Below are 23,964 nucleotides of genomic sequence, written 5' to 3'. Positions count from 1 at the left end.
TTGGCCAACATGGTGAAACCCCGTCTCTACTAAAAATACAAAAAAAAACTAGCCGGGCGTGGTGGCGGGCGCCTGTAGTCTCAGCTACTTGGGAGGCTGAGGCGGGAGAATGGCATGAACCCGGGAGGCGGAGCTTGCAGTGAGCCGAGATCACGCCACTACACTCCAGCCTGGGAGACACAGCGAGACTCCGTCTCAAAAAAAAAAAAAAAAAAGAGATGGTGTCTCGCTCTGTCACCCAGGCTGGAGTGCAGTGACATGAGCTCAGCTGACTGCAAGCCGTGCCTCCCAGGTTCAAACGATTCTCGTGCCTCAGCCTCCTGAGTAGCTGGGATTATAGGCACATACCACCACACCCAGCTAATTTTTTGTATTTTTAGTAGAGACAGGGTTTCACACATTGGCCAGGATGGTCTCAAGCTCCTGACCTCGTTATCCACCCGCCTCAGCCTCCCAAAGTGCTGGGATTACAGGCGTGAGCCACCGCGCCCAGCTGATCTTGAACTCTTGACCTCGTGATCCACCCACCTTGGCGTCCCAACGTGCTGGGATTACAGGCATGAGCCACTGCGCCCGGCCTCTAGACATTTCTTAGAGGTGAAATCCTACAGTGTGTACCTTTGGAGTGTGACTTCCTTCACTTAGTGTGATGTTTTGCCATTCGTTTGTGTCGTGGTCTGTATGTCTTTCCGTTGCTGAGCAGTGCTCCTGGGGGGGCTGCTGGCTGGCGATCACCTGCATCACTCGCTCTCGGTTGGGGTTCTTATGAATAATTCAGCCGTGAACATTCACGTGCAGATCTTCGTGTGCATGTGTTTTCATTTCTCTTGGGTAGATCGCTAGGAGTGGAGTTGCTGAACCCTATGGTAAGTTTATGTTTAACTTTCTGAGGAGCTGACAAGCTGTTTCTAAAGCAGCTGCACCGTGTGACCGTTTTTTTTTTTTTTTTTTTTTTTTGAGACTGAGTCTTGCTCTGTCGCCCAGGCTGGAGTGCAGTGGCCGGATCTCAGCTCACTGCAAGCTCCGCCTCCCGGGTTTACGCCATTCTCCTGCCTCAGCCTCCCGAGTAGCTGGGACCACAGGCGCCCGCCACCTCGCCCGGCTAGTTTTTTGTATTTTTTAGTAGAGACGGGGTTTCACCGTGTTAGCCAGGATGGTCTCGATCTCCTGACCTTGTGATCCGCCCGTCTCGGCCTCCCAAAGTGCTGGGATTACAGGCTTGAGCCACCGCGCCCGGGTGACCGTTTTACCTTCCGGCTACAATGCTGAGGAGGCCTTCAGTCTCTCCGGTCCTTACCAACACTTGTTATTGTCTGTCTTTTTTGTTGCACTCATGCTGGTGGGTATGAATTAGAATCTCCCAGTGACTAAAAATGTTGGGTCCCTCTCTTCATGTGAGTTTTAGCCATTCTTGCATCTTCTTTGTTGAATGTCTGTTCTTTTGCCCATTTTTAAAAATTAAAAAAGAATTTTTTTTTTTTTGAGACGGAGTTTCACTCTTCTACCCCCAGGCTGGAGTGCAGTGGCGCGATCTCGGCTGACTGCAACCTCTGCCTCCCGGGTTCAAGCGATTCTCCTGCCTCAGCCTCCCAAGTAGCTGGGATTACAGGCACAAGCTACCACACGTGGCTAATTTTTTTTTTTTGAGACAGAGTTTCGCTCTTGTTGCCCAGGCTGGAGTGCAGTGGCGCGATCTCGGCTCACTGCAACCTCCGCCTTCCAAGTTCAAGTGATTCTCCTGCCTCAGCCTCCCGAGTAGCTAGAACTGCAGGCACATACCACCACGCCTGGTTAATTTTGTATTTTTAGTAGAGACAGGGTTTCTCCATGTTGGTCAGGCTGGTCTCAAATTACCAACCTCAGGTGATCTACCCGCCTCGGCCTCCCAAAGTGCTGGGATTACAGGCTTGAGCCACCACGCTCGGCCGTAACTTTTGTATTTTCAGTAGAGATGGGGTTTTACCATGTTGGCCAGGCTGATCTCGAACTCCTGACCTCAAGTGATCTGCCTCCCTTGGCTTCCCAAAGTGCTGGGACTACTGGCATGAGCCACCACACCTGGCCTCTTCACTCTCTTGATAGTGTCCTTTGATGCATAAAAATTTTTAGTTTTAATGAAGCCTATTTTTTCTTTCCTGTGCTTTTTTTTTTTTTTTTTTTTTGGAGACAGCATCTTGCTTTGTCATCCATGCTGGAAAATGCAGTGGCATGATCTCAGCTCACTGCAACCTCTACCTCCTGGGTTCAAGCGATTCTCCTGCCTCAGTCTCCCAAGTAGCTGGGATTACAGGCGACTGCCACCATGTTTGGCTAATTTATGTAGTTTTAGTAGAGACAGGGTTTTGCCATATTGGCCTGGCTGGTCTCGAACTCCTGACCTCAGGTGATCCACCCGCCTCAGCCTCCCAAAGTGCTGGAATTATAGACGTGAGCCACCACACTCGGCTTCTGTGCTTTTGTATCAAAGAAGCTGTTACCAGATGCAATGTCATGAAGATTTTTCCCTGTTTTTTTTTTTTTTTTCTAGGAGTTTTATAGTTTTATCTCTTATGTTTAGGTCTTTGATTCATTTTGAGTTCATTTTTGTGCATGATGTGAAGATCCAACTTCATGCTGGATGCAGTGGCTCACACCTGTAATCCCAGCGCTTTCAGAGGCTGAGACAGGAGGATCACTTGAGGCCTGGAGTTCAAGGCCAGCCTGGGCAACGTAGTCAGTCCCCATCTCTACAAAAAGGAGGGGGCGGGGTTCAACTTTATTTATTTATTTTTTTTGAGATGGAGTCTCGCTCTGTTGCCCAGGCTGGAGTGCAGTGGCACAATCTCAACTCACTGCAGCCTCCCCCTCCTGGGTTCAAGCATTTCTCCTGCCTCAGCCTCCCAAGTAGCTGGAACTATAGGCGCCTGCCACCACGCCCGGCTAATTTCTGTATTTTTAGTAGAGACAGGGTTTCACCATATTAGCCAGGCTGGTCTCAGTCTCCTGACCTTGTGATCCGCCTGCCTCGGCCTCCCAAAGTGCTGGGATTACAGGCTTGAGCCACCGTGCCCGGCCTATTTTTTTGGGGGTTTTTTATTTTCTTGTTTTTTTGAGATGGACTCTCGCTCTGTCTCCAGGCTGCTGGATTGCAGTGGTGCAATCTTGGCTCACTGCAACCTCCACCTCCTGGTTCAAACAATTCTCTTGCCTCAGCTTCCCGAGTAGCTGGGATTACAGGCACACACCACCACACCCAGCTAATTTTTTGTATTTTTAGTAGAGACAGGGTTTCACATGTTGGCCAGGATGGTCTCAATCTCCTGACCTTGTTATCTGCCCACCTTGGCCTCCCAAAGTGCTGGGATTACAGGCGTGAGCCACCGCCCCTGGCCAGCTTCATTCTTTTGGTGTTTGATTTTAGGGCGTAAAGTTTATCACTTGAGTCCTTAAATGAAAGGAAGTATAAACCCTGATGAGTATGGAGTGTGGACTGTCTAGATGCCATCTGGTCTAGGGAGGGATTTCTTCCTGAACGGAAGGTGCCAGAACACGCGTTCTTAACGCCCAGGTGTCCGGCTTGTTCCTTTCTGAAGCTCAGCACTGGGCATCGTTGTCCCACCCCTTGTGTTCAGGAAGAACATTACTCATCCGAGTGAGGAAGAAGCCACCGTCCTCGCTGGGTGACCTCACAGGGGCAGGTTCAACGGAGCAGAGAAGTAGGTCGTGTTGGACCTGATCGTTCCTGGAAACCAGACATGGCCCGTGGAGTATATAGTCTGTGGTTTTCTCTTTCAGTTATCTATGATTTCCTGGCTGTGGATGACATAAACGGGGACAGGATCCAAGATGTTCTCTTTCTTTATAAAAACACCAACAGCAGCAACAATTTCAACCGATCCTGTGTGGATGACGGTAATTTCATTTTATGTGAGAAAGAAGGAGCTCCCTGTAGAAGAAGGAGTCGTCGTTTTGGGTAACCCTCTCACTTTCATAGTGTTTGCGGGAAACAGTTGGTGGTGTTTCTGCAACGCATCTCGTCACCCTTCCTAGCAGGACCAGAAGGAGGCCAGGAAGCCCAGCCCCAGCACCGCCCTGGCCACTGAGCCCCGGTGGAGTCAGCATTAGAGCCCCGGGAGCCTGCAAGATAAAGGGGATCCACCTGGGAGGGAGGGGCTGTGGCCTAGGAGAGACGTAAGGAAGATAGGCCTGGCAGAGCACATGCTGGAGTTGACCGGCCCGCCTGCCCGGAGGCTGCAACAGTGAGGTGCCGGTGTCTCTTCCTACAGGCTTTTCCTCTCCCTGCACCTTTGCCGCTGCTGTGTCGGGGGCCAACGGCAGCACGCTCTGGGAGAGACCTGTGGCCCAAGACGTGGCCCTGGTGGAGTGTGCTGTGCCCCAGCCAAGAGGCAGTGAGGCACCTTCTGCCTGCATCCTTGTGGGCAGACCCGGTTCTTTCATTGCAGTCGACTCGTTCACAGGTAGGCCAGCCAGACAGCGGGGTTCTCACTGAGGGCCAGTGCCAGGAGGCCCCGATGAGGCTCAGCCCTGTGATCTTGAGGGTGGCTGGATGGGAAGGAAGGTTATGGGGAGAACCTCCAAGTGAGGGTGCAAGCCTATGGAAGTCACACACCTCGGCTGCCTTCAGCTGCACTGTGTCTGTTACCTCCCGTTACACCTTGCTGGTGGGCTGTAACACACAGGGGCAGTCCGATGCCACCTGCTACGCGGTAGCAGAGAGGAGGAGCGGCTTGGCCGCCAGCTGTTCCTGGGGTGTCAGTGGTGGCAGTGCCCAGGGCGAGCCCAGAACATGAACCTGCACTCAGCCCATCAGGGAAGACGGGGGCCTGCCGTGCCCCTAAGCCTGTGCTTCCATGCAGCGGAGCCGGCTGCATGGAAGCACAAGGGAAAGAATGCATGGTGTGCAGGGCCGTGCGAGTGTGTGTGGGCTCCTTGCACCTCATCCGGTCTGGAGGAATTCTGTGCCTAGATCTGGTGAATGTTCATATTTCCCTTACAAGTTGTCATTTTAAGGATATGGAGGAGAATAAGGAGCAGGCTGGAAATATTTTAAGAATCAAGGAATCTGTCTAAAAAAGAAGGTTTGGATGAGATTGTATGTGCGTAAGGAGTTGCGTTGGGACCTGTGGTCAGTAGGTCCGCCTCCGAGCACACACCTCCATTCTTGCCTTCTATGTGGAGGGCAGGGGAAGGGGCCACTCAGCCAGGGCCTGCATGGCACCAAGGGGACGCCTGCAACCCCAGCAGGAGGCAGGGGCTTCTAGAGGTGGGTGAGGTCAGGCTTCATGCACTCGGGCGGGAGGGTCAGCATTGGCTTTAGATGTTCTAGGACACGCAGATAGGAGAAAAGGAAGGGGGAACTCTGCGGTTCCCAGGAATGAGGCTGTCAGCATTTGGCGTGTTGCCACCGAGTCTCCATACACGGGCAGGACGTGTGTCCACCACCTCCGCGTGCTGCTCCTTTACAAGCACAGGAGTGCCGCCCTCCCCTCCTGTTGGCATCTCTGCTCTGAGTGTGCGGCGAGCCATGGGGTCACGAGGGTGATGCCTCAACGGGAGCCTGCCTGTCACAGGCCATGCAGTTGCCAGGCTGCTGTTGAAGGGAACTCAGGGCCACGTTCTGTGACCGTGTGCTTGATTTTAGGGGAAACCCTGTGGAACCACAGCAGCAGCTTCAGCAGGAATGCGTCCATCCTGAGCCCTCTGCTGCAGGTGCCTGATGTGGACAGTGATGGGGCCCCAGACCTGCTGGTTTTCACCCAGGAGCAGGAGGAGGTACAGCCAAGCCTGGCTTTCCTCCCAAGTCACCAAGGCCACCTGCCACACGGCCGTCCTCTGCCTCCCCATCTGCTGCCACTTCCCAGACAAGATTTGGGTCTGATCACTTGTCGGGGACTCTCCCAGAGCCCCACGTTCCCAACTCCCATAGACCCAGCATACTGAGGGGGCTCCACCTCTACCAGGTAGCTCTGTGGCCTCCCCAAGAATGGTGGAGCACACACTTCCCATTTGTGCTGTTACAGTGTTGGGGGTGAAGCTCTGAGGGCTGGGAGCATCTGCGAGCACTGAGGCTGCCTCCTGTGCCCCATGCAGTGTGGAGGCACTGACCAGTGTCAGACTCTCTGATATCAGCGCCCCTATCCTCAAACCCAAGAGCCTGTGGGCCCCTTTCCCTTCCACGTCTCCCGTGGTAGAGTGCCCCGCCCCAGGCTCAGGTCCCTCTCTTCCTAGGGCCCTGTGTCATTGCAGGTTAGTGGCCACCTCTACTCAGGCAGCACCGGGCACCAGATTGGCCTCAGAGGCGGCCTTGGTGTGGACGGAGAAAGTGGCTTCCTCCTTCACGTCACCAGGACGGGTGCCCACTACATCCTCTTTCCCTGCGGTACGTTGTTTCTGCCACATCCCTGGCTGGCCTCGCGGAGCATGACTGCCCTGCGGCTCCTCAGGTCCTGCTTCTGCTCTTGAGGTGCTGGAGTCAGGAAGCCCAGGGGCCTGGCTCCATGTGACACCACATGCTCCTGGTCCGGGTTCACAGCGTGACCCTGGTGACCTCAGGCCCTCCCGTGTTTTGAACAGCAAGCTCCCTCTGCGGCTGCTCTGTGAAGGGTCTCTACGAGAAGGTGACCGGGAGGGATGGCCCGTTCAAGAATGACCCGCACTGGGAGAGCATGCTCAACGCCACCACCCGCAGGATGCTTTCCCACAGGTGGGTCTGGGCCGCGGCCTTTCTCCACGCAGAGCGCCCACGCCACGGCTCAGCTCCCCTGCCTCGGCGTTTGGACAATCTGTGGAGCCCGGAGCAGCCCCACAGGCACGGAGGTGCTGGGGATGCCGTGAGGTCACCCTGGGTTCATATGTGAGAAATGGTCAAACCAGCCGAGTAAAGAGCACAGAGAGGAAAGGTCCCGGCGCTGCGCCTGCCTTTGTCTCCATGGAAAGTGGGGTCTTTTTTCTCTTTTCAAGCTGTAGAACTGAGGAACAGGGGTTATGGGGGCCTGAGAGGAGCACCCTGAGACGGACGGCGCCAGGGCCTCCACTGGGTGTCTGAGGCCGCCCCAGGGACCCGGCGCCGCTTTCTCCCACTCTCCTGTCCAGCTCGGGAGCAGTGCGCTACCTGATGCATGTCCCGGGGAACGCCGGCGCAGATGTGCTCCTCGTGGGCTCAGAGGGCTTCGTGCTGTTGGACGGGCAGGAGCTGACACCCCGCTGGACGCCCAAGGCAGCCCATGTCCTGAGGTACGGGGTCTACCCAAGGAGCCGTGCAGGTGCTGCACCCCTTCCCAGCACCCTGGGCACGTCCCACTGGCTGGTGAGACAGCCCTGGGGGTGGGGCCGGAGGCCGTGTACTGCTGCCAGGGCCTCTTGCCTGTCTTTGGTGCTGCCTCGTGCCCCAGACTTCAGCTCCGTGTCCTGGGCTGTGGTCCAGATGTGGCCATGGGAGACTGAGGGCGGACCTGTTCCTGGGTGCATCCTTCATCTCAGTCTCCTCACTGAGACCCCTCGTGAGTGCTTCCTCCATATTGTTCCAGAAAACCCATCTTCGGCCACTACAAACCAGACACCTTGGCTGTAGTCGTTGAAAACGGAACTGGCACCAACAGACAGGTTCGCCGTTCTTCCTTCGGAGGTGGCACCTTTGTTCTTAGCTGAGGGTAGACTGGTCTGAAAGCAGACGGGGCTGTGGCCCAGGAGGCTGCTGCCCTCAGAGCCGCTGAGAAGGTTCTGGCTCCCTCAGAGCATCTGCCTCCAGGGCTGGCGTGGCTGAGGGCACGTGCAAGCCTTGAGGTTTTCCCGGTAGCCCCGACGTTGGCCCCCACAGTGTCCCCTCCCTCCCCAGATCCTGTTCCTGGACCTTGGCACTGGAGCTGTCCTGTGTAGCCTAGCCCTCCCGAGCCTCCCTGGGGGTCCACTGTCCGCCAGCCTGCCGACCGCAGACCACCGCTCAGCCTTCTTCTTCTGGGGCCTCCACGAGCTGGGCAGCACCAGCGAGACGGTACGGGAGCCGCCCTCGGAGCAGCCGTGCTGGGAGCCAGGGCCAGAGACCCAGCCTTGGGCTCCAGCTGGGAGTGCCCAGAAGCTAATTGGTGCCTGGGCAACCTCAAATAAATTGAAGTCCAGTGACAGTCAATCAGGATGAGGTGGTGCAAGCTGAGGGAAAGTGACCTTAGAGGAGTCCAGGGAGAAGGGGCTGATGGCCTTCAGTGGATAGGGGAGCACACAGCCATGCCCTGAAGGGAGTGGCCGCTGGCAAGGACCAGGGTCAGGACCAGGTTGGGCGGGAGGACCTGGGAGGTGGCCACAGAGCTGGGGCTGGCATGTGGGGACCCAGATAGGGCCCCTAGTGAACACAGAGCTCCAGGCATGGTCACTCTGACAGCAGTGTCCTGTGGGAGTGCTCAGTGAGGGGTGTGGGACCCATTGCTGGTTCTTGCTCCAGGAGACCGGGGAGGCCCGGCATAGCCTGTACATGTTCCACCCTACCCTGCCACGTGTGCTGCTGGAGCTGGCCAATGTCTCTACCCACATTGTCGCCTTCGATGGTGAGTGCGGCCTTGGCCAGGGACCCGGGTGTTCCGCGGGGTCTGTCCTGGCTGGTCCCAAGCCGCCCTGACAGCTGTGTCCCCCACCCTGCAGCTGTCCTGTTTGAGCCAAGCCGCCATGCTGCCTACATCCTCCTGACAGGCCCAGCAGACTCAGAGGCACCCGGCCTGGTCTCTGTGATCAAGCACAAGGTGCGGGACCTCGTCCCAAGCAGCAGGGTGGTCCACCTGGGTGAGGGTGAGCCAGACAGTGATCAGGCCATCAGGGACCGGTTCTCCCGGCTGCGGTACCGGAGGGAGGCGTAGAGGTACGCCCGCCAGAGCCTGTGGGAGAGACTCCGCCTGCTGACACTAAACGTCCTGGGAAGTGGGCCCCTTCCTGGGTCTCCGCACTGACTCCCCGACTCCTGACCCTGGTGATGGTCGCCACTGGGCAGCAGCGGCCTTACCAGTCCTCCATGATTGCACCCAGGGACGTGCATGGGTGAGGGGACACCCTGGGCCTCTCTCCCGCCCAGCGTCCTCCCTGAGTCCCCACACACGGTCTCACTCTGCACCCCACCAGGGTCCCGCTCACACCAGACAGCCTTCATAGTGGTCTCCCTGGGCCACCTTGGGCAGAACTGGGTCATGCAGCACCCCATCCTTACCCAGTGCCCTCTCCTTGCCATCTTCTCCCCAGGCCAGTGCGTAGAAGGAGCCAGGGTGTCCCCAGGACAGGCCGTCCCCCACCCCATCCTGTAGAAATCCATTCCCCTCTTCCCTCCTGTGCTCCATCTCCCAAGGAGTCATGGAACTCAGGGTACTGGGTCCTGGGGCAGCCTCAGGGCCTCAACGGGAACCTGAGACAGTTCCAGCTTCCCAGCTCTTCCAGGAGCTGCAGGGGGATCCTCTAGCATGGGGGGTGTGACTTGGTTCCTTTGTCCAGGCCCTATGAGGAAGCCCCCAGCAGGATGGGTGGGGCCTGCTCTGGAGCTGAGCCCGCGGCTGCTCACAGGTGTCCTTAGTGGAGTTGCAGCCGTGTGCTGGCTGCACGTGCCGTGAATGTCCCGAGGGACTGGCTGTGGGATGCGTGTTTGGGTCAGGCTGTGCCCTCTCAGTAGACACTGGAGCTGCTCCATCCCTGAAGAGGCCCCGTGCCCCAGGCATGGCAGGCACCTCGCCTCTCCCTTTCCGGTGCTCACACGCCCCGCCGTGTCACCTGATGCAGGACTCACCTCTGTGCCTTGCTGCTCCTGAGGCCCAAGGGCAGCCGTGGTGCTCTGTGCTGCTCGGACCGCCCAGGCCACAGAGCCTGAGCTTCGTAGCCAAAGCAGCCTGATGACCCACCCACCAAGGAAGAAAGCAGAATAAACATTTTTGCCTGAAAAACCCCGGTGGTCAGGCTGAGCCTAGCGTGTGTGCGTCTGCCTGTCTCTCTGCTCCCTAAGTAGTCAAATGGATTTGTTCCCGGGGGCGTGACCAGGAATTTGCGGGCCATCCTGAGTCAGGGTGGGGAGGAATGCCAAGGAGGCGAGCACCCCCATCCAGACCTGCTCAGTCAGAAACTGGGTGCCCAGCAGTCTTGACAGCCTCAGGGCGTCTCCGGTTTGAGGACCCTTGCCCAACAAGCTGGTCACCATGGCCCCATGCAAGCGGGTGTGCTGCCACCTGGAACAGACGGTGGCCTCAGCACCGCGTGACATGAGGGCTGGCTGGAGTCCAGACTGAAGCCATGATGGTAGGGCCGGGGTGAGCTCTGGTGACCAGGCAGGCAAGAGGAGCCCAGGCAGGGGCTTCCCTGAGATGCAGCTTTGGGTGTGGCAGCAGTGAGGGGCAGGCAGGTATTTTACAGAACCCTGCAGGAGTGTCCCGTGGGCATGTATGCAGGTATGAAAAGCCCTGTTTTATAGCCTCACAGGTATGACCTTGTTGCTGTTGCTCCTTGCCAAGGTGTGGGAGGGGACATGGGGGCTGAGGTTGGACAGGTGGGTGCCCTTGTGCCAGGAAGCTGTTTTCTTGTCCCTGAGAAAAGTAACCCAGCACACAAGGCCTTGAGTATGAAAGGGCCATAGGGCTCTGGGGACAAGTCCTGTAAGAGAACTGCCAGGTGGGCAGGGTAGGGCTGGAGGGAGAAGGGAAGGTTCACTGGGGTTGCAAGAGCTGCCCCCTGACAGCATGGGAGGGAGTACAGGGGGTCCCCAAAGGGAGGGGACATCCTGCAGGTCACAGGAGCAGCTGTGCCCCTGGCCACGGAGGGGTGGGCAGGGCCATGAGCCCCACCCTGAGAAGGAGGAGTTGAGGGACTGGACCAAGGGGTGCTGTTGCTGGTGGGCAGAGGTTTGCCTCCCTGCAGTAACAGCCTGCACCCCTGGACTGAAGAAGCGATGCTTGCCCTGTAGTCACTGCGGGCCCTAGAGGGTCTGGGCCATGCCATGCCAGGCACTCTGGAGTTCTGCAGCCTTAGGGCAGGTTGGGGACAACTGCCCCTCCCCACAGGCTTCCTTAACTGAGTTTCCTCACTGTTCCCCCTCTGGAGGGCAGGTGTCCCACACACTACCCTGCTCACCCTAGCCTACCAGAGTACAAGTGCCCCTGGCTGTCTCCTCCCAAAGACCAAATGCCCCAAGGCTGCTGCCTGGGTCTGAGAGGGTCAAGTCCCTCCTCCACCATCAACTCCACACACCTGGGACCTGCCCCCTCCCTCTCCACACACTGCACACATCACATGCACAGTACAGTCACGCATATGTACTATGCACATGCACACCTCATACATGCAATGTATGCCACACATGCATCATACACACTACACGTGCCCACACACCACATATGCATGCCTCACAGTACACCTGCACATGTGCACTACACACAATCACACATGTGCTATGCACACACACCACACGTGCCTCAGTGCTACACATGCATCATATGCTCACGCACACCACACCCATGCGTGTGTCACATGCACAGTCACACCACAAGCTGCACCGACAGCAGGATGGGCTCAGAGCCAGGGCCCAAGGGTCTTTTATTTGTGTGCTGGAAGCTGTTGGGAGTGACTGGATGTGAGCCAGTCCTATGGGTGGGGATGGCACCCCCCAACCGCTAAGATAGTTGAAGCTGCACCCCCGAAAGGAGCCAGTTGTACCTTCACCCAGTCTGGGGGAGTGGTGGGGCACTTGGGGGATGGGGAGCAATGCCAGCTCACGAAGGAAGGCTTGGGCAGGGAGGATCAGGGACACCTGGCAAGGATCCACCCTATGGAATGGGGGGCCTCGCCTCGTCAGTGGGGTGACAATGTCAGAGTTGTCTGTATAAATCTGGGGGGGAGACCAGGCGCGGTGGCTCACGCCTGTAATCCCAGCACTTTGGGAGGCTGGGGCGGGCAGATCATGAGGTCAGGAGATCGAGACCATCCTGGTTAACACGGTGAAAACCGGGCGTGGTGGCGGCGCCTGTTGTCCCAGCTACTCGGGAGGCTGAGGCAGGAGAAGGGCGTGAACCCGAGAGGCGGAGCTTGCAGTGAGGCGAGATCGCGCCACTGCGCTCCAGCCTGGGCCACAGACTGAGACTCCGTCTCAAAAAAAAAAATCTCGGGGGGAAGCCGTGGCCTCGAGGTGGAAACGCAGGTGCCGGCGCGCCTGTGGACAAATTCTGGAACGCGTTTGGCGAGGGAGGAAGAGGCGCAGCTCTGGAAGGCAGTGAACTTGAGGCAGGCTCAGCACGGCACCCTCCTGGGTCCTCTTCCAGGGTCACACTGGGCGACAGCGGAGAGGCTCTTGGACGGGGCAGAGCTCGCACCGAGACCTGCGTGTCCGCATCTCGTGACGGGTGTGTGGGAAGCCACCCATCTGTGCATCTTGCTTCCAGGTATTCGCTGGTTGATTTACTGGTTTTAGAGATGGGGATGGGCACCCAGTGCCAGACTGAAGACCAGAGAAGGCGGAGCTCCGTGCAGCCTTGGTCTCACCTCTCTTCAGGTAACAGGTGCTGCCCTGACCCAAGCTGAGCCAATGAAATCCTTCCCTGGGAATCCACACCTGGGCCCCTTCCTTTTGGCAGGGAGGGCTTGCTGGAGGGAGGGAGGCTATGCGCCCCACAGCAAGACTGGGGCCTCTGGGCACAAGGGGACACTGGTGCTGGGTTCAGCAGCCACCAGGACCTGGGCCAAGAGGGGGGTGGCTGGTGCATTCATGCAGGATGTTGAGCTGCAGGCACTAGAGTGGCAGATGGGCCAGGTCCACTAGGCCACCCCATCTCCTCCCCCAGGGCCACCAGCCGCTGTGGGCTCCACAGGGGCAGGAAGGAGTGCAGGGCTGGGGCTTGAGTGCCGTGGCCTCCGCGAGAACGGGAACACGCTGTGGGTGAGAAGGGGGCTGAGAACAGACTGGCCAGCTGGCATCCTGCCCACCTCGCTTCAGGGGCCCAGCAGCCCCCAGGCCGGAGCCGCCAGCCACAGGGCACTGCCTGGGCTCACCGTTTCTTTGTCTCCAGCGGGATCCCAGCCTCCGCCAGGAGGCCCTTGTACATGTCAGATTTCAGGAACCTGGGGTAGGAGTCCTATAAGAGACAGCGTCCAGACCCTGACCCTTCTGCCTCCTCACCTCTCAGCCAGCGCACCCCGAAGGGGCAGCCAAGCGTGGCTGGAACCTCCTCCAGCCATGGAGTCCCCGGCAGACAGGGTGCTGGAGGCAGCCACCCCGGACCTGCCCAGACCAAGGCAGACTCAGGGAGACCTGAGCTCCTATCTGCCTGGGCCACGTCACAGCAAAAATAGCAAGAGCCCTGGTGGCTATGTGTAGAGCAATAAACCGCAGCACCTCCACAGCCATTACCAGGAACCAGGAATGGCTCCATGTTCCCCACAGAGTGAGGGCAGGGTTGTGGAGTCAAATAAAAGAACGAGGTAGGCCGTGCATGGTGGCTCACGCATGTAGTCCCAACATTTGGGAAGGCTAAGGTGGGCTGACTGCTTGAGCCCAGGAGTTCAAGACCAGCCTGGGCAACATAGTGAGATCCCGTCTCCACAAAAAAAATTAAAAATTAGCCGTGTTTGATGGTGCATGCCAGGAAGAGAGCCAGGATGCCAGCATTAGGTGCCAGGGACACAGCATGAGGCTCAGGGGCCGGCAGCCACACATGGGGCCATGCAAACATCATGAAAGAATAATGCTGGTTATGGTGAAACCCGCCCAATACGGTGAGATCTGAGTCTGCGGTGCTCTTAACAACATCCAAACTTGGCCGGGCATGGTGGCTCAGCCTGTGATCCCAACACTTTGGGAGGCTGAGGCAGAAGGATCACTTGAGTCCAGGAGTTCAAGACTAGCCTGGGCAACATGGCAAAATCCCTCTACAAAAGATTTTAAAAATTAGCTAGGTGTGGTAGCTTGGAGAGGCTGAGGCAAGAGAACCACTTGAGCCTGGGAGGTTGAGGCTGCAGTAAGCCAAGATTGCGCCTGTCTGGAAATGTTCAAATATCAACAAAAATAAGTTAAAGCCGGACTCAGTAGCTCACGCCTATAATCCCAGCACTTTGGGGGGCTGAGGCAGGCGGATCACCTGAGGCAGGAGTTGGAGACCAGCCTGGCCAACATGGTGAAACCCCATCTCTACTAAAAATACAAAAGTTAGCTGGGTGTGGTGGTGTGCACCTGTAATCCCAGCTACTCAGGAGGCTGAGGCAGGAGAATGGTGTGAACCTGGGAGGCAGAGATTGCAGTGAGCCGAGATCGTACCACTGCACTCCGGCCTGGGCAACAAGAGTGAGACACTTTCTCAAAAAAAAAAAAAAAAAAAAAAAAAAAAAAATACAGGCGGGGCTTGGTGGCTCACAGCTGTAATCCCAGCACTTTGGCCAAGGCGGGTGGAACCCGGGAGGCAGAGGTTACAGTGAGCCGAGATCATGCTACTGTACTCCAGCCTGGGTGAGTGAGTGAGACTTTGTTTCAAAAAAAAGCCTGGGCGCGGTGGCTCACACCTATAATCTCAGCGCTTTGGGAGGCTGAGGCAGGTAGATCACGAGGTCAGGAGATCGAGACCAGCCTGGTCAACATGGTGAAACCCCGTCTCTACTAAAAATACAAAAATTAGCCAGACGTGGTGGCGGGCGTCTGTAGTTCCAGCTACTCGGGAGGCTGAGGCAGGAGAATGGCGTGAACCCGGGAGGCGGAGCTTGCAGTGAGCCAAGATCGCACCACTACACTGCAGCCCGGGTGACAGAGCGAGACTCGCCTCAAAAAAACAAAACAAAAAAAAACCTTTTTAGATCGAAACTTGACCCTTTTTAAGCATGTGATCTGGGCCAGTCCTTCAGCCCCTCTGAACCCAGTGTGTGCTCAGGACGGAACACTGACAGGACAGCGGCCAGGGCGGCCCCAGCCAGGTGGGGAAGGCACTCCCCGGGACAGAGTCACCGTGGGCAATGCATGTGCAGACAGAGCCCTCCAGGGTGGGGACATGGAGGCCTGTCTGGGAGGCCCCCTCCTGCCCCTCCAGGCTGGCCCAGCACCCACCTTCTTCATGAGCATGTATATGTGTAGCTGGGCGTCATCCAGGACGTAGCGGTGGGGCTGGCGCAGCCCCTCAAGGGTCCGCTCCATGGTCCGGCTGTCAATGTTGACCCAGCGGGCGGCGCCAGGGGCCAGGAACTGCCTAGGGGTGGGGACAGCACTGGGTAGTCCTGGCTGGGTGCATCTGCCCGTTGGCCAACCAGTACTCACCACTCGGCACTTACTGGTACACAGCATCCACCAGGGTGGGGACCTGGGCCTGCGCTCCATAGCGAAGCTCCTCACATGCCTCCCAGAAGCTGAGGTTTTCTCCTGGGGGGCCGGGCACCCAGTCAAGGATACGGAGTGGCAGCCAGAGCCAGGGGGTTCCCAGGCTGGTTGGGCCAGGAGGAGTCCCCAGGGAGCTGGCAGAAACCGAAGCAGGAGGGGTCCCCAGGGACCTGGCAGAAACCGAGGCAGGAGGGGTCTCAGGCAGCAGCCTCCCTGCTGGGACTGGAGTAGGGGGCTGGGGGGATTCTCACCACTGAACTCCTTTCCCAGAAAGTCCATGAAGTGGGCCCGCCCCACGGGGTCCTCCAGGAGCTCCCGGAAGCTGAAGCCCCATCTCTCCACACGGAGCTTCGTGGGGGCAACCACCCTGGGGGGAGGGCGGGGCTGTTGGGGACTGACCCTCCTGCAGCCCCCCAGGCTGGGAGCACACCCGCAGTCCCCCTGCCCCGCCTTGGCTCACGTGGGGGCGTTCATGACCCAGTAGGCGTCGTTGTCTGAGATCCAGGGGTTGCTGGGCAGGCACCCCGACACGAGGGGGTCGTGGGGTCCACGCTGGCTGCAGAAACTCAGGTACCTGGAAGGGGGTATCGGGGCTGGTGCAGGAGGGGCCTCAGGAGCCAGGGCACTCAGCAGGGGTCTCCAGCTGCCACCCCTCACCCCACTCACGCCTCAAGGCAGATGGAGGACTTCACTCGGGTCCTGCCCAGCGCTCTCCTGCAGTACTCGATCTAGGATGTGGGGCCTTTGAGTCAGGTCCTGGGCTGGGGAAGGCACCCGGCATCCTTCACTCCCAGTCCCAGGACTTACCTCCTGCTTATAGAAATCTGCACGCTTGGTCTGGAAGGGAACAGGTGGGCTGCAGTTAGATGCAGGTCCCCTGCTGGGGTCCAAAATCCCCAGCTGGAGGGCACCTCCCCAGGCTTAGCTTCTGCCCCATAGACCTGGCAGAGATGTGGGCCAGGCCCCCAGTCCCGCCCCTTGGAGCCCCTTCTTCCAATCAGGGATCTGACTTTCCAGGAGACCTCTGGGGGCCTAAGGTCTGGCGATCTGCAGAATATTCCACGGAACGCTGAGGTTCTCAAAGTTGCAATTGTGAGTAATATGTCATATTTTTTCTTTTCTTATTTTTTTTTGAAAGGGAGTTTAACTCTTGTTGCCCAGGCTGGAGTGCAGTGGTGTGATCTCGGCTCACTGCAACCTCCGCCTCCCGGGTTCAAGTCATTCTCCTGCCTCAGCCTCCCGAGTAGCTGGGACTACAGGCATGTTCCACCACGCCTGGCTAATTTTGTATTTTTAGTAGAGACAGATTTCTCCATGTTGATCAGGCTGGTCTCGAGCTCCTAACCTCAGGTGATCCGCCCGCCTTAGCCTCCCAAAGTACTGGAATTAGAGGTGTGAGCCACCAAACCCGGCCTAATATGTCATATTTTCAAATATATTTAAATTATGTTGTTAAACATTATACTTGAGAAGTACCTAGTAATGGGAATCACTGGGGAACCAGGTGTGACTTATTGAGTTCATCGGTAGGGGCCTCGCTGGTGCCAGAGCAGAGGAGGCGGACACTCTGCGTGTCCCAGCCTGTGTCCCCGTCCCCGCTGTCTCTGACCAGCTTTGTATGGGGAAATGTTAGGGTCGTGAACTTAAGAAGTTTTATTGCCGGGCGTGGTGGCTCAAGCCTGTAATCCCAGCACTTTGGGAGGCTGAGACGGGCAGATCACGAGGTCAGGAGATCGAGACCATCCTGGCTAACACGGTGAAACCCCGTCTCTACTAAAAAATACAAAAAACTAGCCGGGCGCGGTGGCGGGCGCCTGTAGTCCCAACTACTCGGGAGGCTGAGGCAGGAGAATGGCGTGAACCCAGGAGGCGGAGCTTGCAGTGAGCTGAGATCCGGCCACTGCACTCCAGCCTGGGCGGCAGAGCGAGACTCCGTCTCAAAAAAAAAAAGAAAAAAAAAAAGAAGTTTTATCAGTGAGGTTCTAGGTGCATCAGTTCCAGACGTTGGGTCTGGATGGGACTCAGTTTGAACAAAGGGTTTTGCTGCTGCGGGGCTCAGATGCTCCCTCTGGTCTGGTCCCTGTGGTTCTGGAGGCCTCCACCTGGAGGCAGGTTGCTGCTGGATCTGCTTAGGTTTGTCAGGCCATAACCCTGCTTGTCACCCCTCCAATTCCCTGCAAACCCTGATACTGTCCAGGAGAAGAGCCCCCTTCCTCCCCGCCACCCCCCTCATCCCCACCACTGCACTTACGTGCACCCAGGGCAGCAGGTGTGAGGAGAGAGAAAGCGAGAGTTAGCAGAGGCCTGGGGAACAGGAGTGACCGGGAGTGAGCAGGGGCTTGGGGAGGCTGCACCAAGTACCACCAAGTACCCTCTGGGTGGACCAAAGGACGGACAGACGGGCAGTCCCATGGTGGGTCCAGCAGGGTGCGGTGGGTGTGCAGAGCGAGAGGGCAGCCAGCACGCACGCAGAGGCTCACCATGTGCACATGGCTGGCGGCACAGGATCCCCGCCCTGGACTCTGCTCCAGCACACTGGGGGCCCCGGGCTGCGGAGGGGAGGTGAGATGAGGGGGGATGCAGTTCCAGTGGCCTGCTGACCCCCTTTAAGACTAAGTTCCGCCTCCCAGACCCCATGTGGAAACTGACACTCAAAGGAACTTGGGAACAGAGTCCCAACCTAGCCTTCAGCTGTCTCTTCTCTGCTCACCAACCCCAAATGGCCTGTCCACCAGGCCTCCCCACAGCCCCAGGTGCTCCCAGTCTGTGAACTCAGTCCCCACACCGCAGCGGAGGCCACCCCCACTCTGCCTCCTCCTGAGGGTCTGCAGTTCCTGCAGTCTGGTGTCCCAGTGACTCTCCCTTGGGCCCAGAGAGAAGCTGGCTTGTACTGTGGTCTAGGGATGGAGACCTGGGTTCTGATGAGCAGAAATGCAATTAAGTCACAAAGCAAGGACGTCCTGCCCCCACCAGGATCTCCAAGGCAGGTCCTTCCATAGGCTCAAAACGGTGGTCCTGAGAGCACCTGTCAGGGAAGCACACTGACCCCTGCGCTGGCCAGTGACCCCACACCCTCACCACGGGTGGGCTCACCGGGGGCCTGTTCACCAGCCAGTAGGTCTGCTCTTGGCACGCAATGACCAGCCTGTCCCCCTTCCTGCGCTGCTTGGCTGCCCTGGGAGGAGGAGGCTGAGTTGAGGGCATGCCCTGCACACAGCAGGCCCTCGGGCCTGGACCTGGGCAGGCAGCCACACCCAGAGGTGCCCTTCACAGTCCCAGGGCCACCAGAACCTGGCCTGGTGCTGGGCTTCCTGAGTTGCCTGGGTTAGGCACCTGCAGGCGGGGCGGGGCGGGGCCTCACCGCAGCTGCTCCCTGGCCTGCATCAGCACCAGGTCCCACGCATGGTTGATCTTCGTGTGTAGCAGGTCATAGCACTCCTGGGGGCAGCAAGGTCTCCAGTGGGTCACCCTGGCCCTTGCCCCCAGTGAGACTGTGTGGGGAGTGGGGGGTTGGGGACTGTCCTGGGTCTTGGGGCCTGGGCTGTATGTTCCGGGGTAAATCATGAGGCCCTGGGAGCCATGAATGAGGCTTGGGCTCCTCCAGCTGGACCCAGCCGGGACGGGGCGGGTGGGGGTCCCACCTTCTCATAGTCCACCAGGGTCCCCTGTTTTCGGATGTTCTTCTTGGCCAGGTAGATGGCTAGAAGGACAGGGACAGCCTGCAGAGGGGCCAGCTCTGCCCTGCCCCACAGCATCACCCTGAGGCCCCCAGTCCTGGGAGCTTGTCTGGGGCCAGCCGTCCCCTTGCTCACCATAGTCCAGCTCTGCAGCCGGCCACAGGGTACTTGTCCAGAAGTACGGGGTCTGGCGTGGTGCAGGGAGAAGGTGTCCAGGACGCCTGCATCTGTGCCTCCCCAGTGTCACCCCACCCTCAGACCTCCCTGGGAAGAAGCCTGGGCTGGGCAGAGGGTGTCTGAGGGTCTCCCTGCCTGCCCACCACCCAGAGACTCCACTGACCACTGGCCAGTCTCTCCACCTGGAACTGAGGCCAGCTCGCTTCTTGGGGTCCTGTTGAGGGACTGCCTCCCTCACTGGTCACCCTAAGCCCCCATTCAGGGCAGGGTGGGACTGGGGGCCTGCACAAGTCTTGGATGTAGTCACAGTCTGTGCCTGGGGAGGGGTACAACTGACGGCAGGTGGGCCCAGGATCCTGATGTGGTTAGGGAGGGCAAGAATGCTGTCCTCAGGCCTCCACAGCCCCTCCCTCAGGGACTGGGCGTAAGGATCCCCAGGAAGACGGCAGAATCCTCCGCAATACAACCGTCTTGAGGCCCTGCTGTGGCCCCCAGGAAAACTGAGGCCCCATCCCTCAGCCGGGTCCTTCTCACCACATGGGTACTTGCAGTCCAGGACTTTTGGGGAGGGGGCAGTGGACCACCAGCCCACGGTGACATGGCGAAGTCCCACTCCAATCCCAGCAAGCTCGGCAGCCCCTCCCGGCTCCCCGAGTTGGTAAGTTGGGTGGGTGGAGGTGGGGGTCCCACCGGCTCCCACCTGCGCCCCAGAGTCTGACCTGGAACCTGTAGGGCGTCTCGTCTGGCCGGAGCACGAGGCTACGGGGGTCGCGCAGCGGGTAGATGTAGCCGTGCTGCACCAGGACGGCGCCCAGGTGCCGGGCCTCTGGGGGCGGGTGGGACGGTGAGCGCGGGGCTGTGGAAGCGGTCACGGGCGGAAGAGCCGGGCCTCCCCTCCCGCATGTGCTCCCCACTCCAGCGCGCTCTGCAGGGCTCTGAGAACTGCCAGCCCCCAGGAAAACCCAGGCCTAGGCCACCGGCCCAGTGACCCCAGGGCCCAGCGGGCGGCAGGGCGCTCACCCTCCTCCGAGACGCAGAACTTCTGGGTTAACCACTGCACCACGTCGCTGCCTGCACGGGAGAGACGGAGGTGGAGGGAGGCCGAGGCGCGCACGCACCCCCGCCCTGACGCGCCTCACCTGTCACCGCGTGGGGAATGACGGTGACCAGCAGGCGCTGGCTCCGCATCTTCACGCCCTGGTCGGGGTCCTGCATGCTCACGACCACCCGCTCCATCTGGGCGGAGGGAGCCGTCAGGGGCTGCTCTGGCCGCCCCCCCTGTTTCCCCGGCACCGGCCGGGATGCCCCGGATCCGGGAACCAGGAGATTAAGGCGCGGCGGCGGCGGATTCCAGGCCGCAGCTGGCTGCGAGGACGCGGGGCGGGCCGGGGAGGGCCGGGGAAGACCCCGGGAGACCCCCAAGGGGCCCCAGGCCTCGCCCCCCTGCCCGGCCTCGCAGAGCCGCCGCCCCAGAGCCGCCCCGCCCCGCGCGCCCCGGTGCCTCCTGCTCTCCGGCCCCTCCCGGCCTCGGGCGCCGGGAAATCGGGGGTCGGCGGGACCCCCACCTGCCTCGCACCTTCCTTAGATGCGGCATCTGCGCCCGGGGGCGGCCGGGGGGAGGCGCGGGGCCGGCGGCCATGGCTGCGGGGCGAGGACGGCGGGGATGACCGAGCGCCCCGCCCAGCCCCGCCCGCCCCGCGCCGCGCCGCGCCCGGGTTAACCCTCGGGCCGTGAGTCCAGAGTCGCCAGGCCCCAGTTCGGGGCTCAGAGTCACGGCCACGGCCCAGAGGCAAAGGAGCCGGCGCCCCACGGGCTACCTGAGTCACCCCCCCCAAGTCCCGGGACGCTGAGGCCCTCATGGGTGGAGGCGAAGTGGGACGGGGGCGTGGGCCTGGGACCGAGGGGGGATGTGAGGGGACGGGGCTGAGCTGGAGCAGGGGGTGGTCGCTGGGAGAGGGAGAGGGGCTCATCAGGGAGGGGGGTTAACCATGGGGAGGGTCTCAGGGAGGGCAGCGGAGGGGATGGGGGTTCGGAGAGGGAGAGGGGGGTTCCGTGAGTAGAGGAGACCCGTAGGGAGAGTGAACTGGGGTGGGAAACGTGGTTTAGGGTCCACTGTAGCCCTGGTCCTATGTGTGGGGCCCTGAGGACATTGAGGGACCAGCGACCTGGCTGTGGGGCCGGGGCCAGGGCCAGGGACCTGGTGTCCTGCGATGCCTGTGGCCAAGGCTGCACTCGTTGCTGTGGCAGTGGCTGGTTTGGGGCATGAGAGGTTGGGTACCCACACCAGCTGTCTGGCTTTCTTTTTCTTTTTTTTTTTTTTTTTTGAGACGGAGTCTCGCTCTGTAGCCCAGGCTGGAGTGCAGTGGCCGGATCTCAGCTCACTGCAAGCTCCGCCCCCCGGGTTCACGCCATTCTCCGGCCTCAGCCTCCCGAGTAGCTGGGACTACAGGCGCCCGCCACCGCGCCCGGCTAGTTTTTTGTATTTTTTTAGTAGAGACGGGGTTTCACCGTGTTAGCCAGGATGGCCTCGATCTCCTGACCTCGTGATTCGCCCGTCTCAGCCTCCCAAAGTGCTGGGATTACAGGCTTGAGCCACCGCGCCCGGCCCTAGCTGTCTGGCTTTCTACACGTGCTGGATGCCCGGTGTCAGTGGAGCACGTGGCTGCTGCAGAGTGTGACCCAGCTGTCCCCACCTCCTGCTGTGGGTCCCTTATCGGAGGTCCTTCCAGGGGAGTGGCTGACGGCTCATGACTCACTTCCCTCAGTTTCACACAGGCCTGGGTGGGCCCGCTGGGGAATGGGCAGAAACCCTGCCCAGGGCACCCTGACACTGTTGGAGAGGAGCTTTACTGCAGGGAGGATCTCAACAGACACCCACTTCCTGTCACCAGCGGCCGCCTGGCTTCAGGCCCCACTCCACTCCCAGCTCTCTCCCTTCTCCAAAGGCTTGGCCATGCCTATCCCCCAGGGGCATCCCGAGCCAGACCCAGGCCCTTCAAGCCCCACTGGGCAAGCTCGGCTCACTGCAACCTCCGCCTCCTGAATTCAAGCAATTCTCCTGCCTCAACCTCCTGAGTAGCGGGGATTACAGCCTCCCGCCACCACGCCTGGCTAATTTTTGTTTTTGGTTTTGTTTTTGAGACGGCGTCTCACTGTGTCACCCAAGCTGGAGTGCAGTGGTGAGGTCTTGGCTCACTGCAGCCTCTGCCTCCCGGGTTCCAGCGATTCTCCTGCCTCAGCCTCCTGGGTAGCTGAGATTACAAGCACGCGCCACCACACCCAGCTAATTTTTGTATTTTTAGTAGAGATGGGGATTCACCATGTTGGTCAGGCTGGTCTCAAATTCCTGACCTCAAGGGAGGCTAGATCTTATTTTATTTTATTATTTTTTTTGAGATGGAGTTTCCCTCTTGTTGCCCAGGCTGGAGTGCAATGGCACCATCTTGGCTCACTGTAACCTGCGCTTCCCAGGTTCAAGCGATTCTCCTGCATCAGCCTCCCTAGTAGCGGGGATTACAGGAGCCTGCCACCATGCCTGGCTAATTTTTTGTATTTTTATTACAGACAAGGTTTCACCATGTTGGCCAGGCTATTCTCGAACGGGTGATCCACCTGCCTCAACCTCCCAAAGTGCTGGGATTACAGGCTTGAGTCACCGCGCCAGGTCAGATCATTTTTAAAAAACTAAGTCGAGGTCTCACTATGTTGCCCGAGGTGGTCATGAACTCCTGGGCTCAATCCATTCTCCTGCCTCAGCCTCCCAACGTGCTGGGATTACAGGCATGCTCAGCTACCGTCTTTTTTTTTTTTTTTTTTTTTTTTTTTTTTTGAGACCGAGTCTTGCTCTGTCCACTCAGGCTAGAGTGCAATGGCATGATCTCTTCTCACTGCAATCTCTGCCTCCCAGTTTCAAGTAATTCTCCTGCCTCAGCCTTCTGAATAGCTGGGATTACAGGCACCCGCCATCACGCCTGGCTAATTTTTGTATTTTTAGTAGAGACAGGGTTTCAACATGTTGGCCAGGCTGGTCTTGAACTCCTGACCTTAGGTGATCTGGCCACCTTGGCCTCCCAAAGTGCTGGGATTACAGGTTTGAGCCACCGAGCCCAGCCTTGGCATCATTTTTAAAAGGTGCAAATGTGTCTATTTCTCCTGGCTTTTTTATTTATTTATTTTTTTTATTTTTTTGAGATGGAGTCTCGCTCTGTCGCCCAGGCTGGAGTGCAGTGGTGCAATCTCAGCTCACTGCAAGCTCCGTCTCCCAGGTTCATGCCATTCTCCTGCGTCAGCCTCTCAGTAGCTGGGACTACAGGCTCCCGCCACAACGCCCAGGTAATTTTTTTTTTTTTTTTTTGTATTTTTAGTATAGACGGGGTTTCACTGTGTTAGCCAGGATGGTCTCGATCCCCTGACCTCGTGATCCGCCCGCCTCGGCTTCCCAAAGTGCTGGGATTACAGTCGTGAGCCACCGCACCCGGCCTCTTTTTTAAAATGATTATTTAGTTATTTATTTTGAGACAGAGTTTCACTCTTGTTGCCTAGGCTGAGTGCAGTCGCGCAATCTCGGGTCACTGCAACCTCCGCCTCCCGGGTTCAAGTGATTCTCCTGCCTCAGCCTCCTGAGTAGCTAGGATTACAGGTGCATGCCACCATGCCCAGCTAATTTTTATATATATATATATTTTTTTGAGACAGAGTCTCGCTCTGCCGCTGGGCCTGGAATGCAGTGGCCGGATCTCAGCTCGCTGCAAGCTCTGCCTCCTGGGTTTACGCCATTCTCCTGCCTCAGCCTCCCAAGTAGCTGGGACT

General features: G+C 58.7%; 2 protein-coding genes across 8 annotated transcripts in view; one reads left to right on the top strand and one right to left on the bottom strand.

Moving 5' to 3' along the window:
- Positions 1–13,432, top strand: part of FAM234A (family with sequence similarity 234 member A) — a 40,379-nt gene extending 26,947 nt beyond the window's left edge. For 3 of the 5 annotated variants that reach the window (XM_025370580.1, XM_025370579.1, XM_025370581.1), the window contains 10 exons: positions 3,775–3,891; positions 4,266–4,457; positions 5,642–5,772; positions 6,247–6,379; positions 6,574–6,703; positions 7,093–7,233; positions 7,527–7,602; positions 7,835–7,990; positions 8,435–8,537; positions 8,632–9,932. In XM_025370580.1, coding sequence (XP_025226365.1) covers positions 3,775–3,891; positions 4,266–4,457; positions 5,642–5,772; positions 6,247–6,379; positions 6,574–6,703; positions 7,093–7,233; positions 7,527–7,602; positions 7,835–7,990; positions 8,435–8,537; positions 8,632–8,843 — 1,391 coding nt within the window. In that variant the 3' untranslated portion in view covers positions 8,844–9,932. Of the gene's footprint in view, positions 1–3,774; positions 3,892–4,265; positions 4,458–5,641; positions 5,773–6,246; positions 6,380–6,573; positions 6,704–7,092; positions 7,234–7,526; positions 7,603–7,834; positions 7,991–8,434; positions 8,538–8,631; positions 9,933–12,269; positions 12,500–13,013 lie in introns of those variants that run through there. The other 2 variants (XR_003117059.1, XM_025370582.1) reach the window with 2 other exon arrangements.
- On the bottom strand, positions 12,260–20,818 carry RGS11 (regulator of G protein signaling 11). 3 transcript variants are annotated; one of them, XM_025370583.1, is made up of 17 exons: positions 20,732–20,818; positions 20,295–20,391; positions 20,176–20,226; positions 19,875–19,981; positions 19,114–19,165; positions 18,943–19,001; positions 18,663–18,739; positions 18,395–18,476; positions 17,782–17,850; positions 16,109–16,138; positions 15,968–16,029; positions 15,762–15,875; positions 15,553–15,668; positions 15,256–15,343; positions 15,035–15,173; positions 12,997–13,079; positions 12,260–12,877 (listed from the first exon to the last, which is right to left on the bottom strand). In XM_025370583.1, exons 1-17 carry the CDS (start codon positions 20,792–20,794, stop codon positions 12,763–12,765), a joined length of 1,404 nt encoding a protein of 467 aa, XP_025226368.1. In that variant the 5' UTR covers positions 20,795–20,818; the 3' UTR covers positions 12,260–12,762. The 3 variants fall into 3 exon arrangements, with proteins under 3 accessions (XP_025226368.1, XP_025226369.1, XP_025226370.1); XM_025370584.1 differs by lacking the exon at positions 19,114–19,165 and having other exon boundaries at positions 19,856–19,981; positions 20,732–20,794; XM_025370585.1 differs by lacking the exons at positions 17,782–17,850; positions 18,943–19,001; positions 19,114–19,165; ... (2 more) ...; positions 20,295–20,391; positions 20,732–20,818 and having other exon boundaries at positions 18,663–18,685.
- Between the last annotated feature and the right edge of the window lie 3,146 nt (positions 20,819–23,964).

This window comes from Theropithecus gelada, chromosome 20 (assembly GCF_003255815.1).
Source record: "Theropithecus gelada isolate Dixy chromosome 20, Tgel_1.0, whole genome shotgun sequence".
In the NCBI taxonomy this organism is placed as follows: domain Eukaryota; kingdom Metazoa; phylum Chordata; class Mammalia; order Primates; family Cercopithecidae; genus Theropithecus; species Theropithecus gelada.
This window is presented reverse-complemented; position numbering and strand designations above follow the sequence as displayed.

What these genes read in the sequence shown, in the direction of transcription:
- RGS11 (XM_025370583.1), bottom strand. Translation starts at nt 20,794, where the DNA reads ATGGCCGCCGGCCCCGCGCCTCCCCCCGGCCGCCCCCGGGCGCAGATG. An exon ending in CCGCCAGCCATGTGCACATG is followed by an intron (nt 16,139 to 17,781) that starts GTGAGCCTCTGC and finishes GTTCCCTTCCAG; the next exon opens with ACCAAGCGTGCAGATTTCTA. An exon ending in CTGGTGGATGCTGTGTACCA is followed by an intron (nt 15,174 to 15,255) that starts GTAAGTGCCGAG and finishes CCCCACCCCTAG; the next exon opens with GCAGTTCCTGGCCCCTGGCG.